The 15,006-nt window shown below is 36.9% G+C and overlaps 1 protein-coding gene across 2 annotated transcripts; it reads right to left on the bottom strand.

Moving 5' to 3' along the window:
* Positions 1-2,854: 2,854 nt before the first annotated feature.
* On the bottom strand, positions 2,855-13,649 carry mapkapk2b (MAPK activated protein kinase 2b). 2 transcript variants are annotated; one of them, NM_001101803.1, is given in 10 exon segments: positions 2,855-3,064; positions 3,615-3,695; positions 8,730-8,815; positions 8,897-9,021; positions 9,097-9,172; positions 9,242-9,368; positions 10,969-11,048; positions 11,164-11,228; positions 12,322-12,461; positions 12,988-13,267. In NM_001101803.1, coding segments are annotated over 10 exon segments (1,194 nt in total). In that variant the 5' UTR covers positions 13,222-13,267; the 3' UTR covers positions 2,855-2,884.
* Between the last annotated feature and the right edge of the window lie 1,357 nt (positions 13,650-15,006).

The raw sequence follows: 15,006 nt of genomic DNA, 5'->3' as shown, positions 1-15,006 counted from the left end.
GTGTGAATGTCAGTATAGACAGCATACCTTGCAGTTAAATACTGAAGTAACTTGCTACTGGCTAACATTACACTTTAAACAAATCTCCTAAAAAAAAAAAAAAAACGAAGTATACGCAAGTCATAAATATCAAAGGGTTACAAATCAAGGACTCATTATGTATCAATGTAAAATTAAAATGAACAGAAGGGGTTGTTCTTATGTGTAAATAAATTCCATGCAATTAAGGAATGCATGAAAACACAACCAATTTATTAGTTTGTTTTATATATACAAACTGTGGTGCACTTAATGACATCATGTTGGCAGAACTCACATAATATGGAAAACACTCATATGGAGTCAATTTGTCTTTCGTTCATTTATCACAAGGGAATGGTTAACGAGAAGTCATTTCTTAGGCTTAATGTGGATTTACTCATGCTTTATTTAATTAACGCATACCAATGTGTGTTATATAACGAAGATGATGATGTAATGTTTTAGTGTGCTGTTTATTGGCTGTTGATCAGTTCGTTTTGTAATGGAATTTTAAAGTAGCATTTTGCCTCTGAAGTATACACAGAACAAAGAATGATAAACGTATGTTTAACGATAAAGAACAATCCTAACTGGTTTACTACAGCAGTTCAGAAAATGTAAAAGACTTAGATGAAAATAGCTGGTATTTACATATCCAAGGCATGCTTGGTGCCAATAGAGATCACATCAAACACCAACTTTTGTTTAGAATGTGTACATAATATTATATATGTCTATGTGCACTCTGCCCACTATTTAACATGTTACCACATGTTTCAAAAAACAACAATGGTAATTTTTTTTACTAACCCCAAAATGTATAGCTGCGTCCCAAATCGCATACTTATGCACTATTCTACGCCATTTTGTAGTATAAATAGTGTAAGTAGTGTGTTCACACTGAAAACTCTAAAAATAATTAGTGCACTTTAATTACCCGGATGATGCACTCATTCAGCCGCTAAAATGAAGTGTGTAATGATGGACACTTCACGCACTCAACGACTGCATGTTTCCTTACGTAGCGGAAGGGGCGGAGCTATCGGACGCACATGTTGAATAACTTTATTTATTTTGGATGGTGAAAGCAAAATTCTCCTACGAAAGTGATTATAGCGCCTCCCGATGGTGAATGCGGCAATACTCACGGCAGGTATTATTTGATAATTCTGTTGTTTATTTCACTGATTTGGCAACTGTCAAACGTCATCAGGGAAACGGTTTGAATTTCCGCTTTGTAAAAAAACATTAGTGTGCCATTTGGGACACCACTACATACATATACTATGCTGTTGAGTGTGTAAGTGCATAAGTACATAGTGCATGAGTGCATAGTGTATAGTGTGCCATTTGGGACGCAGCTTATGTGTACAATACACTAAGGCATAGTTCAATCTATGATCACCTTCCTACGTAGCAGAAAAAAAAGTATTTAAATAAATTGCAGCATTTATTGCTCTGGTTTCTTCAATAATCAAAACTATATTTTTATATCAGGAAAGAAATTCAAAAAGATTTAAAGGTGCAGTGTGTAAGTTTGAAACCCAGTGGTTGAACCTGGTATTGCACCCCTGGTTCAAAACGCATGCAACAGCAGATAACACTAACAAACGCAGATTTAAATCGTGTTCTATATAAAAGCAAGGGTACACGTTAGAAGGAATATTTTCTATTTTAAAAGGAGTTTTTGTCCTAACCAGCACCTGAAGTTTATATTTTAGAAACAACTTCTGTTTCTTGCAGCTGAACAACAGAAAACTAGCAATGATCACCTCAGGTACACCCCATGTGCTTTACTCAGTGTTAAATGCTAATAATGTGAGTTTGAATGCCATTTATGTGACATTTATTGTCATACACTACAGAAAGCAGCAGCGGATAGTTCACCTCAGATCTTGAAAATAAAATAAACTGTTTGAAATTGAACTTTAAAACTCACTCAGAGCAAGCCAACACATATAAGTGATTTAGCATGTATATTTAATAATGTTGAAGTGGTTTAATATGTACTAATTAGATTGTAAACCAGTATGTGCACATAAATTCTGTGCTTCTGAAGGGCTGTATTTCTGAATGGCTTAAACTTCTGTTGTGTTGAGCCTGGTGCAAACAGCCCAATTGCTTATCACTGCAAATCTCGTCACGTAGCATGTTGTTAGGACATGGGGTTACAATGTAACCTGCTTACCTAATGTTTACATTCGTAATATTTGTATTATTTGCTAATTAATATAACCACGTACCTATGTGGAATGTGGAATCTGTGTTTATTTTGGAGGCTGCTACGGTCCACCGGAGGTCGCATTTCAGTCGTGGATCCGTGCTTTGAGAGCCTTATGACTGAATGAATCAAATAAGTGGTTTTCCAACAAAGCAATCAGGGGTGCTGAAATATAACTGGCTACACTGACATTGGGTAGGTTAAAGGGACCAAAACAAAGATAGATGTTCCGGCACTTAATGCTGATTTTCAAAGCAGAATATCTGACTTCAGCATGGTTTTTCAGATAAACAAGAATGTTCACTTAGCATGTGTCTTAAATATGTGCAAACGTATTATGGTATTTTATGCTTTAGAAGAGTCAAAAATCTTACACACAGCACATTTAACATATGGAGGATGTGTACTAAATGGTGAATAATTGGGTTAACTTTGCATTTCCAAAAACCAAAACACTTTTTATCATCAAACCCTTTGACATGCTTTCAGATATTAACACAAATATTAATATGCATGCAATGACAAGTTTTCAGTGATAGAGGTTAAATGATATTTAAAGGTCATATTTGCATATTCATGAATAAAAAAAAAAAGATGTTTAACATTTTTTTTAATGTTCAAGATCAGGAGCTATAGGCAAGATCAGGAGGTAGGCAAATTTACAGCCAAGCTTGTTTGATTCAGTCCTGGTGCCTCTTTCATTGCAGCCGCCATTTTCTTTCTTCTCTTCAGAAGGAGAGGATTGGATGAGTCCTCGATTGCTTTGATCTTTATTTGTTCGTAGTCTACTCTCATTGTTGATAAGGCATAGGTCATCTCTTCCTGTGTATTTACACAAACAATGGATTTACTAAAATTACACAAATTATAGATTTAAAGTCACAGCAAAGTATAGTGTTTGAAACTAATTTTAATTCTAATGGTACATAAATGTTTAAAAGATTTGGGATGGTAAGTGTTTTGTATGTAAGTCTGTTATATTCATCAATGCTGCTTTTCTACAGACACAAACACAGTAATATAGTGAAATATTACAACTTAAATGTTTTTTTTTCACTTTTTATTTTTTCCATTCTACTTAAGTCATTCAGAAGTAATTATACTAGTAATTTGGAACATAAGAAATTATATAAACATAATTATAATTTTATTCCAAATGACACAATATTATGTTACTAAATGTCTTTACTAACACTTTCAAATTGTTTAATGTATATTTGCTGAATAAAAGTAGTATTACTTTATTATTAAAAGTAGTACATAAATTATAAAATCTTACTAACCCCAAACCTTCGGAAAAAAAATTATGTTTCATTTTAAAATTGATTTTCATGTACATTTCAAATGTCTTAACACATCATACAGAACAGACCTTGACCTCATCCCAGACATGACTCTCTTCTGTGAGAACTTGACTTGTGTGTAATTGTGTCAGGGGAACCTTCACTGACTTCTGCATGCATCACCAGAAAGAAAGACACATATTAGTATGTGAGTGAAGTCTTAGATTACTAAAGGTGAACGTAATTACATGTTTAGTAATATTTATAAAAACAAAATGTACATGATGAGTACATCAGAATCAGTTTTATTGCCAAGAGTGCTTCACACACAAGGAATTTGTTTTAGCTACAGAAGCTTCCAGTGTGCATAAAGTGACAAGTGACAACACAAAATAAATATGAGAAAAAAAAAAAAGATGACAAACATTAAACAGAGATGCAGTTAGTCAAGAAATCTGGATGTTGAATTGTGTGTACAGATTTGTTATAAATATACAGGTTATACGGCGCTGTGTATAAATGCGAATGTAGAAAGTATTGCATTTTATATTGATATAGGTGCTGTACAAGTGCGTATGAGAGAGTATTGCACATATTCATTGCACAGTTGGGGACAATTTAACCGTTCATGAGATAGATGGCCTGAGGAAAGAAACTTTTCCTGTGTCTGGCTGTTTCTGTGCTTGGTGCTCTGAAGCACCGACCAGACAGTAACAGTTCGAACAGGTAGTGTGCTGGATGTGAGGCGTCCAGAGTGATTTTGCGAGCACTTTTACTCACTCTGGAAGAGTACAGTGTATGAAGGGTAGTGCAAGTGATATGTTCACCAGTCCAGACTATACGCTGTAGTCTACGGAAGTCAGTTTTGGCAGCTGAGCTAAACCAAATGGTGAATGAAGTGCAGAGGATGGATTGGATGACAGCTGAGTAGAACTGTACAAGCAGCTCCTGTGGCAGGTTGAACTTCCTCTGCTGACAAAGGAAGTACAGTTTCTGCTGGGCTTTCTTCACAATAGTCTATGTGAATGTCCCACTTCAGATTTTGAGAGATGGTGGGACCCAGGAACCTAAATGATTATACTGCAGCCACAGTGCTGTTCATGATGGTGAGTGGGGGGAGTGCAGGGGCATTTCTCCTAAAGTCCACTATCATTTTCACTGTTTTGAGCGTGTTCAGTTCCAGGTTGTTGTATCTGCACCATAATGTCAGCTGCTCCACCTCCTCTCTGTATGCAGACTCTTCACCGTTCCAGATGAGGCCGATAACATTAGAGTCGTCTGTAAACTTAATGAGTTTAATGGAGGGGTCTTTTGAAGTGCAATCATTGGTGTGCAGGGAGAAGAGCAGAGGGGAGAGAACACATCCCTGGGGGGAATTGTGCTGATGGTGCGGCTGTCGGATGTGATTTTGCCCATTCTGACCAGCTGTTGTATATCTGTCAGAAAGCTGGTGATCCATTGACAGACAGAGCTAGGAACAGATAGCTGGGTCAGTTTTAAATTTGATAGAGTTAAAGGTAGAACTGAAGTCCACAAACAGAATCCTTGCGTAGTTCCCTGTTTTGTCCAGATGTTGTTGGGTATAATGAGATCCCATGTTGATTGCATCATCCACAGAACGGTTTGCTCTATAGGCAAACTGTAGAGGGTCCAGCAGGGGTCCAGTGATGTCCTTCAGATATGCCAGCACCAGTCTTTCGAATTACTTCATGGCTATGGATGTTAAGGCAACAGGTTTGTAGTCATTGAGTCCTGTGATCTTTGGGTTCTTCAGGGTTGGAATGATAGTGGAGCGCTTAAAGAAGTATGGAACTTTGCGCTGTTCCAGTGATCTGTTGAAGATCTGTGAGAAAATGGGAGCCAGTTGGTCAGCGCAGGTTCTCAGACAGGCGGTGAAACACTGTCTGGGCCTGGTGCTTTGCTTTTCTTCTCTTTACTGAAGATCTGACGCACATTATCCTCACTGATCTGAAGTTCAGGGGGGGAGAGGAAGATGGCTGGAGGTGTTGATGGCTGTATAGAGAGATGGTCTGAGCTGTGTTGATATGGTGTTGATGGCTGTGTAGGAAGATGGTCCGGGAGGGTGTGAGGTGTCTGGTCAAAGGAGTCAAATCTAGAGTAGAACATATTCAGCTTGTTTGTAAGATGTTTATTGCTGTCGATACTGGGGGAATGTGTGTTGTAATTAGTAAAACCTTTTAAGCCTCTCCACACTGATGCTGGGTCGTTAGCTGAAAACTGGTGTTGCAGCTTTTTGGCATAGTTTTTTTTTTTAGCTACACCAATCTCCTTTGTCAATGTGTTACTGGCCAGAATGTACACGATCTTGTCACCACTCTTGTAGGCATCCTCTTTGGCCTGACGAAGCTGTCTGAGTTTTGGTGTGAACCATGGTTTATCATTGTTAAATGATAAGTAGGTCCTGGTAGGGATGCATAACTCCTCACAGAAACTGATGTATGATGTTACAGTCTCTGTGAGCTTGTCCAGGTCTGTGGCTGCAGCTTCAGAAACACTCCAGTCAGTGCATTCAAAACAAGCTTGTAGGACCTACTCTGTCGTTGGTCCATCTCTTAACAGTCCTTAATACTGGCTTAGTAGTTTTAATTTATTGTCTGTAAGTTGGTATATAATGAACCAGGCAGTGGTCAGAGAGTCCTAGAGCTGCTCTGGCGACGGAGCGATATGCATCCTTTATTGTGGTGTAGCAATGGTCCAAAATGTTATTGTCTCTGGTGGCGCATGTAATGTGCTGTTTGAATTTAGGCAGCTCATGTGTGAATTTTGCCTGATTAAAGTCACCAAGTATGATAAAAACAGAGTCCGGGTGTTGTTGTTTTGTCTCTGTGATCAGATCAGATTGACTCTGTATTGCGGTCTGCTCTATACAGTTGAAAGTCCGGTGAGTGTAATGCGCTGTCCGGAATGGCTTCGTTTAGCCAGGTTTCCGTGAAACACAGCGCAGCAGAGTTAAAGTTTTTGTTTTTGCATGTGAGCAGAAGTAGATCATCCATTTTGTTAGGAAGACAGCGGAGATTCGCCAGATGGATGCTCGGCAGCGCCGTTCTGAAGCTGCGCTATCTCAGCCTGACGAGCGTGCCAGCTCGCTTCCCACACTTGTGCGTCTTGTAGCGTTTTCACATTGCAGCTGCTCCGCCGACTACAATGTTCCACAAAATGCCAGAGAAATCAAAAAACGGTTCTTGATAAGTTGTTGTGCACTGCCGAATGTTTAGCAGCTCATCCCTGTTGTAACTGATTGTGTTTGATAAACATAAAACAGGACAGACTAACAAAAGCAGTGCAAACACTGGAGAGCTCCACAACGAGGCGGCCATCTACGGCGACATCTTGATGAGGTCATGATGATGTTTGTCCCCTAATTTTACCAAACAAATGTATACCGATTTTTAAAAAGTAGTTTTTAAAAGTCTGCATGCAAAATTCATCAATCTCCAAATGTATTTAAAGAAACACTCATAGTTTTACTTTACCATATTTCAATCCATTCAGCCAATCTCTGGTGGAAGCACTTTTAACTTAGTTTAGAATAAATAACTGAATTAAATTTCAAGATCATTATCGTCTCACTCAAAAATTAATTATAATAAAGACTTCTGATAGTTTTTCTGTTTAAAGCTTGACTTGGGTACTAAGACCAATGGACCAGCTGAACAACTGTGATCTCCGATCCCTTACGTGGCACTGCATCAAGTATCATCATTCATCTATAAGCGATATCACCACATAGGCTCAGGACTACTTTGGCAAACCTTTGTCACATACCACAGTATGTAGCTACATCCACAAATGCCAGTTAAAACTGTACTGTGCCAAAATGAAGCCCTATGTTAACAGTGTTCAGAAGCGCCGTCAACTTCTCTGGGCTCAGAGCCATCTGGGATGAACCATCATACAGTGGAAACGTGTACTGTTGTCAGATAAATCAGTATTTTAGATATTTTTGGGGAGAAATGGACGTTATGTGCTCTGGACCAAAGAAAAAAGGATCATCCAGACTGTTAACAGTAAAAAGTCTAAAAGGTCTGTCATAGTAAAGGGTTTTGTCAGGTAACTTGCACTTCTGTGATGGTACCATTAATGCTGCAAAGTGCATAGAGATTTTGGAGTACAATAGACTGCCTTCCTTCCAGGGACACCCAAGCAACAAGATGATGCAAAACCCCACTCTGCACATATTAAAAAGTCCTGGCTGTGGAGGAAGAGGATGCAGATAGTTGACTGGCCAGTCTGCAGTCCTGACCTGTCTCCAACAGAGACGGTGTGGTGCATTTTGTAGCGCAAAATGCAACAACAAAGACCTATCTTAAGACTTGTTTGCAGGAGGAATGGGACAAAATTAAGTCCCTAAACGTCTTTTAAGTATTGTGAAAAGGAATGGCAACATTACAAGGTGGTAAATGCTTTACTGTTCCATTTTTTTTTTCATGTGTTGCAAGAACCAACATTGCAATACGTTTATTAAAAAAAAAAATAACGCATAATGATTGTTGTATTGTCTGCTATGAAATGAAAGTCAACGTAATTTAAAAATCACTATTTTTTTCATTTCAATTTTCCATACTGTCCCTTCTTTTTCTAATTTGGAGTTGTGGGCCAAAATGGCGAATGGCAAGAGTAGTGTGGATACAGACCAGGTGCAGTGCAAACTGAGCAACATGCAATGATTTTTAATGGGCTCACCTAATCACACCACTAACCCTACCCCTCACAGTCACGTCACTAGCTTCATTGAGTGCATTGTGCCTGACATTGCATCGCTGAGAGATGCAATCCCAGCTTGCATCAAAAAGGCTGCATCTAGATACTAGTGTAATGATCAAGGAACTTGAACTGCTGTATCATGGCTGTGGCAAGGGCAATGATATTATGTATTCCTTGGGTAACTAGGTAATGCCTGCTGCATTGTGCCAGCTGCAGTCATGGTACAGCAGCAAGTTTCTAACATATTATGCTAGAATGAGAGTAAAGTTTCTAGACATATTGGAGTAGAAAATATGACTTTCCATTTTCCATATGCCTTAGTACAAGATGTAACTGATGAATAGTCCAGCTTTGAATAGGAAAATTATTGAAACTCTTCCAGCAAGATGCTAACAGTCTAGTTCAATGATTTTTGCTAAGCTAAAAGTGCTCAACTCTTCATTTATGTGCTTGAGGACCCTAAAAATGTCAATACTCACACTGATCCAAGGTTGTTTCATGAATTCTGTGATGGTCATTCTCTCTGTAGGATCTGTTTTCAGGAGCTGTCGAATGAGCTGTTTTGCTAAAAAAAAATGGGAAAAAAACACACAGTGAGTAATATTGTTTGCAATATTGAACAAACATGTTCATATAATACAATTACCTTCCTCTGACACATGCGACCACTCGGGATTTGGAAATTCATATTGGCCATTCCGTATTCGTTTTCTCATTCCCGGTGACAGTGGTAAGCCATTGTTTGAATAGAATGGTGGATATCCACACAATCTAAGAGGATATATGTTGGTTATAAATTAAATTAAAAATATCACAGTATAAGGAACTAATATAATTTACACTCACAAGATGTACATGATGACCCCTAATGACCACATGTCACATGACTTATCATATTTCTCCGGACCAAGCACCTCCGGGGCTGAAAAAGAAAGCAGTTGTCAGCATCATTGTGTTATGATTCCAAACGAGACTCAAAAAGGTTGCTTACCAACAAAATAAGGTGTATAACATGGGGTGGTCAAGCATTTGTTGGATGTGGTCTCTTTGGCAAATCCAAAATCTGTAAGCTTGAGCTGGGCATCCGGCTGCTTTGATGAATACAGTAAATTTTCTGGCTGCCATATAAAAGATGTATTAATTAATTAGTTGAATATTGTAATATGTAAAAATATGTTGTAACAGTTTGACTGTTGTTTCAATATATTTTAGCAGGAAAGATATCTTCTTCTATAGATGTAAGACACAACTTTTTGAAGACTTGGACACAAGTAATACATGGTAAAATATTCGGATGTTTTTTTTTTTTTTTTTTTTATGGTTTTAATCATACTATTAGACTTTTATTAGAACTTAATGCTGAGTTTTGAACTTGTCCTGAGAAGGTCTCCTCAGTTTCATAGCTTTAATGCAATAATTAAACTGTCATGTATGAAGTAATGTGTTTTTAAATGCAAATAAATATATTTTAAAATGAAAATCACTGCATGACCCAACAATTACATAATATAATTGTGTTAATGGGAAAACAAGCAATTTTATGGCTTAAATGGTAAATAAAAATGTACACACTCTTTAGTGACCCTCAAGTAGATCCAAACCTTTATGAGTTTCTTCATTCTGCTGAACACAGAAAATCTATGTTTATATTCAACAGAAGAAAGAAAGTCAAACTTGTTTAGAACTAGTAAAGAGTGGGTAAATGATTACAGATTTTTCAGTTTTAGATGAACCATATCCCTTTAATTATACATCAGCCAAGGTTTAGACACCACCTAAACAATGGCTTGTTTTTCTCTGGTTGAAATTTTTCTTTATCTTTTAAAATAGTACCTTGACAAAGTTTACATTACCAGTTTACAACCAGTAAAAAAAATGTTGTGAAATGTATTTAGTTAGAGCGTGTAATTTTTTATACATTTTTATCTATTTTAATGATCTAGACGCAAAGTCTAAAGCATGACGCAAAAGCAGTACGAGCATGTCTGAATCTACTTTTAACACATAAAAAATAAAAAATACAGTTTGCCCTGCGGTGCCTGGTCTAACAAGGTTGTGCTTATTCTCTTAATGAGTTATTAGTGTGTTTTTGAGCATAACGTGCATTAAACCAGAGTCTCATCTCCTATTCCCTTTAAAAGTCAGTTGCGTCGCGCCATGGTGCATTTGCTATTTTATCAGTTAAACAGACCATCTGCTGTGACGAGAAAGAACGAGCTCCCTTCATTCGGCCTCTTTATCTTCTTTTAACTTTACCTTTACTCTTTACTTTGATAAGGAAACGGTGTTGTACGCACTCCACTAAAGACATTCATGAGCCTACATATTTAATTTTTTTTGTTAAGAGCAAAGATTTGTTTCAAAGCTATTTCTAAATTTTAAATTACAATTTAAAGAATGCGGCATAAAACTTAAAAATTAGGGTTGCGTTTTTTTCTTTTCTGAAAATAGCAACAAATCGTACCAAACAGATCTTGCGCTATATTGTACCAGGTGTTTGATAGAGACCTCAGTGTCACATGATCCTTTAGAAATCATTTTCATTTACTGATGATTTGTTGCAACATTTGTTAGTTTAGCATTAATATTTTTGTGGAATGTTATCAATTGTTTTAGGGGTAATTGTATGACTTTAAAAGAACAGAATTAAAGTAAAATAAACATATTCTGTAATAACCCTAAAATAAATGTCAGATTTTTGGCTATAGAGTTGCTTACCTTGAGGTCTCTGTGTGCAATATTGATACCATGCAGAAACTCAACAGCTTCTCCTATACTTCTCATTATTTCGGAGGCTTCTACTCATTGTAAGGAAAGTATAAAAAGAGGGGAAGAAGACAATTAATTTATGTGATGTGATCAGTTTTCTCAACTATGTTTTTGACAGTGTGTGTGTATGGGTTTGATGTGTACCTCTTTCAGTGAAGGCTTGATCACGACGTTCTTGAATGTGGCGAAAGAGTTCTCCCCCTTCCATACTGTTTAAGTAACAGATTGCATTTAGGTTAAAAATAATAATGGATTTTTTACTTATATGAGGAAAAGAAATCTTAAAGCTATTTGAAAAATAAATAAAAAGCCAAAAAAGTAATCTAATCTGTTGAAGATAATTCAGTATATTGCACGCTCAGAAATAAAGGTACAAAAGGTTTTACTGGTGTGGTACCTTTTTAAAGGTACACTTTTATACCTTTTTTGTCCACTTTTGTACTATAAAGGTACATATGTACACCTAAAAAAGTACAATTGTGTACTTCAGCAATTCCCAACAGGGGGGTCCTGGCCCACAAGGGGGCCTCAGCGAGCTCTTTGGGGTTCACGTCATATTTTTAACATTTTTAGCAGTGGACAATTAGGAGAATCATTACGATCATTGTTACCTTAGTTCATTTTGACCAAAAATTGGACAAATTTGTAATTCGTCCTCCACAGAAAAGATAGAGTCTCACTAATTTGCCTTCAGCTGCTAATAGTAATGAGCCAAGCATACTGGACCCAGATGAGGAAGCCCAAATCAGCTCAGATAATGTATTGAGCGCAAGGCAAAAAAATTGACACACACCCAAAATGAGATAAGGGACGTCACAGCTACTGACCAAAAACATTAAAGAAAAATTGGCAACCAATTAGCAACTAGTATATATGGCCAATTTAAAGGCCAAAGGCTTACGTTTTTCAGTTAAAAATGACCTTTGTTTACATTAGGCTATTATTTTTGCTTAAACATATCTAGATATAGTAATAAACATACTGTTTGTTTGAAAAAAAAAATTTTTGTCATCCTTACTGCAAACTTAAATGAGCGATATTATCAATAAATGTTGAGGGGGGTCTTACAATATTTTCCAAGGAAAAAGGGGGTCTCAGGCAAAAAAAGAATGGGAACCACTGGTGTACTTCATAGTACCTTAAAAGTACAAAAGTATACCCAACAGGGACAAAAATGTTCCTTTAAGGTATATGTGCATCTGTAGGGTTTAAAAGTGTATTTTGAAAAGGTACAGCCCCAGTGACAGCTTTTGTACCTTTATTTCTAAGAATGTGGTATTAAAACCATTTAACAAGACCTACCACTCCATGACGAGAAGCAAACACTTTTTGCCTTGGTAGTAGTTCTCAAATACATCCTCAATTTCTACAATGCGTGGGCAGCTTGATGCCCTGCAGTGAAGCTCTACTTCCCGTCGACCCTTAGGGTTGTCACGCAACATCTGCAAATGAGTGTTTTAAGAGCATGAAGAACAGCAGACAAACTGAACTGCTACAAATCTTACTCCAATTTTACCCCCCACCACCACCTCACCCCCGGGCTTTCCGAACTTAAGCGATGGCCCTGCGCAGAACCAATGATGAATGTTTTGGCAGAAGGAATTTACAAAGTCTATAGTTTAAGTACTCCTGTTTAAGCCCCTCCTGTAACTCTAATAGAAAAGTTTTTGAGGCACTTATACAACACTATACAATATTTGAGGCACTGTTAGTTTTTACAGCATAGAAACATCAGTTTGTTCCCAGAAATACCAGAATGATCCCATTTACCAAAGAGATTTATTGATGTGGACTCAAACTATGTAGCAGAATGGGGGTGGGGGGAGAAATTGATAACTGAACCAAGACTTTACTGTAAACAAAAATCATTGACCAACAGCCATTCCTATCTTTGCTGTGGAAAATGTAAAAAAAATAATGTTAGGTTGTGAAGCTGCCTAATAAAAGTAAACTAAATAGATAGCCTACCTTTAAAGCAAAGTGCCTGCCACTTTTCTTCTGGAATATCTCCCAAACCTTTCCATTAATGCCTATTCCGAGTACTTGTCCTGCAAGCTTATACTCCTCTGTTATTACTTTCTTTTTGATCTTCAATGTAGGTTTGAGCACCGACTCTGAAAGCAAAACATTAATCGGAGACTGAGTCCCTTGCTGCTCACTGGAAAAATCTGATTCCTTTTTATCTTCTGTATTATCCAACATAGTGGTAGACTGTGTTCATCCCGGACTGTGCAGCACAACTTCTTTAGACCAGCTTAAAGGATTTTTAAAGGATCCAATTAAGAGCTGGTTCGCACTTCTCTTACACAGATGTCTCTGTATTATTCTTTGCACTTGATGATTCAAAGCAGCCAGAATTTTGGTAGTATTAGGCTACTTTAGAGGACATAAGTGTTAAATATCTTTTCATTTATTTACCCTCTTAGTTTTGAAGACAGTGGTCAGTTACAGTTCACTTTAACTGTAAAACAGATTACCACACATTCTGACAAACAAGGGTTGCCAGGTTATCATAACAAATTTAGCTCAATGGCCAGCCAAAACATCACCAAAGCGGTGGTCCTACCATTACCTTTCCCTCTCTGCTTTACTGTCTGTAATATCAGCTGTCCTATCCTAATAAAAATGAATATCCCTAAAAAAAAATAAAAAATAAAAAATAACAACAACATCAGAACTTACAAATATGCTTGGGAAGAGCAGGGCACAAAGTAACATGTTGGTCAAATAATGAACAAAGTAATGGGGTTAGACCAGGGTTAGACGAACCATATTTTGGTTACCAACAACACACAAGCCTCTCCTACAAATGAGCACTGGAATTATGATCACCGAACCTATGGTTTCTGTGCAGTATTGCCAAAAGTGCCAGGAGTAAAATTGCTACTATTGACCCCACCTGTGGGGAAAGTTGTAAAAAAAATGCATTAAAAGGCAGATTTAACACAATTAATTTAAATTCAGTTTAATTTAAATAGTAGCTATATTTCCTCAGTACTTGGCTCATTTCTTTTTTATTCTACAAAGCACAGCATGTTTATGTATTTATTTATTTTTTATTGGATAATTGCATTTAAATCTATTTGCATTTATCCATTATCATTGTTAATAGATGGATTTATTAGCATTTTTAACAATATTTGTTTTCTATTAAAACAATATTTTATATTAAAAAAATATATATATATTTTGTGGATTTATTGGTGTTCAACAGTGTGGGGCCGAATTGTTACAGCCTCTTACAACTAACCCCGCTGTGAGGTGTTTTGCTCAAAATTGGCTAGCAGTCACTGTGTGTTTCTTGCATCTTTCAAAATGGTTTCATCTTTTAGCCTAGAAGACGGTAATCACAACAATATAAGATTTTACGTTCACACGTCCACAGATTTCTTCTAAATAAAAAATATAGAGTATAATAAAAAAATACTTTTATTCTGAAAAAAAAAATGGTTTCTTCTGTGTTTCTCATCCAAATGTTGCCTAAATTGTTCAATAATTGGCAGGAAGACGTCTGATGACACTGTGGTGAAAACCTCGCAAGCATATCATGGTTAATCCTGAGTAAATACCTTAAAACTCTTAATAATTTAGAGTTGACTTAACCCCCAGAACCATGTCGCCATCCATATCTGGAGCTAGATACACTACCTCATTGACGCACACATTTAGAATTGTCTATTTTTACTGTAACCAATAAGAACTGTTTACCTGGATCCCACTTTTTCTGGACTTGTGTAAAGAGTATAATTGCTGCATTGTTGTACTGTAAGTCAGATCGGCCTGCAAACTCATTCAGAGTGTGAAACCCTATTGCCATAGAACTGCAAACTATCTTCAGTAAATTTTTCATTTTTTAATTGCTTCATCATTGGACACCAGACTTTTTATTAAACTGTTTATCTTATTCCCCAACAGGTTTAATTGGTTATTAGGAATGTTACATTTAACCCCACGTTACTTTGTGCCCCGCACTCCCGTACATTAGTA

The sequence above is a fragment of the Danio rerio genome, chromosome 8 (assembly GCF_052040795.2).
Source record: "Danio rerio strain M-AB ecotype USA chromosome 8, GRCz13ab, whole genome shotgun sequence".
In the NCBI taxonomy this organism is placed as follows: Eukaryota; Metazoa; Chordata; class Actinopteri; order Cypriniformes; family Danionidae; genus Danio; species Danio rerio.
The sequence above is the reverse complement of the archived record's forward strand: the minus strand, read 5'-3'. Positions and strand labels throughout refer to the sequence as shown.

Excerpts from the sequence above, each read along its gene's own strand:
- mapkapk2b (XM_087263441.1), bottom strand. The coding sequence starts at position 13,221 with ATGTTGGATAATACAGAAGATAAAAAGGAATCAGATTTTTCCAGTGAG. Across the intron at positions 9,173-9,241 it reads TTATACACCTTATTTTGTTG|CCCCGGAGGTGCTTGGTCCG; the intron begins GTAAGCAACCTT and ends TTTCTTTTTCAG. Across the intron at positions 8,816-8,896 it reads GTCGCATGTGTCAGAGGAAG|CAAAACAGCTCATTCGACAG; the intron begins GTAATTGTATTA and ends ATTTTTTTTTAG.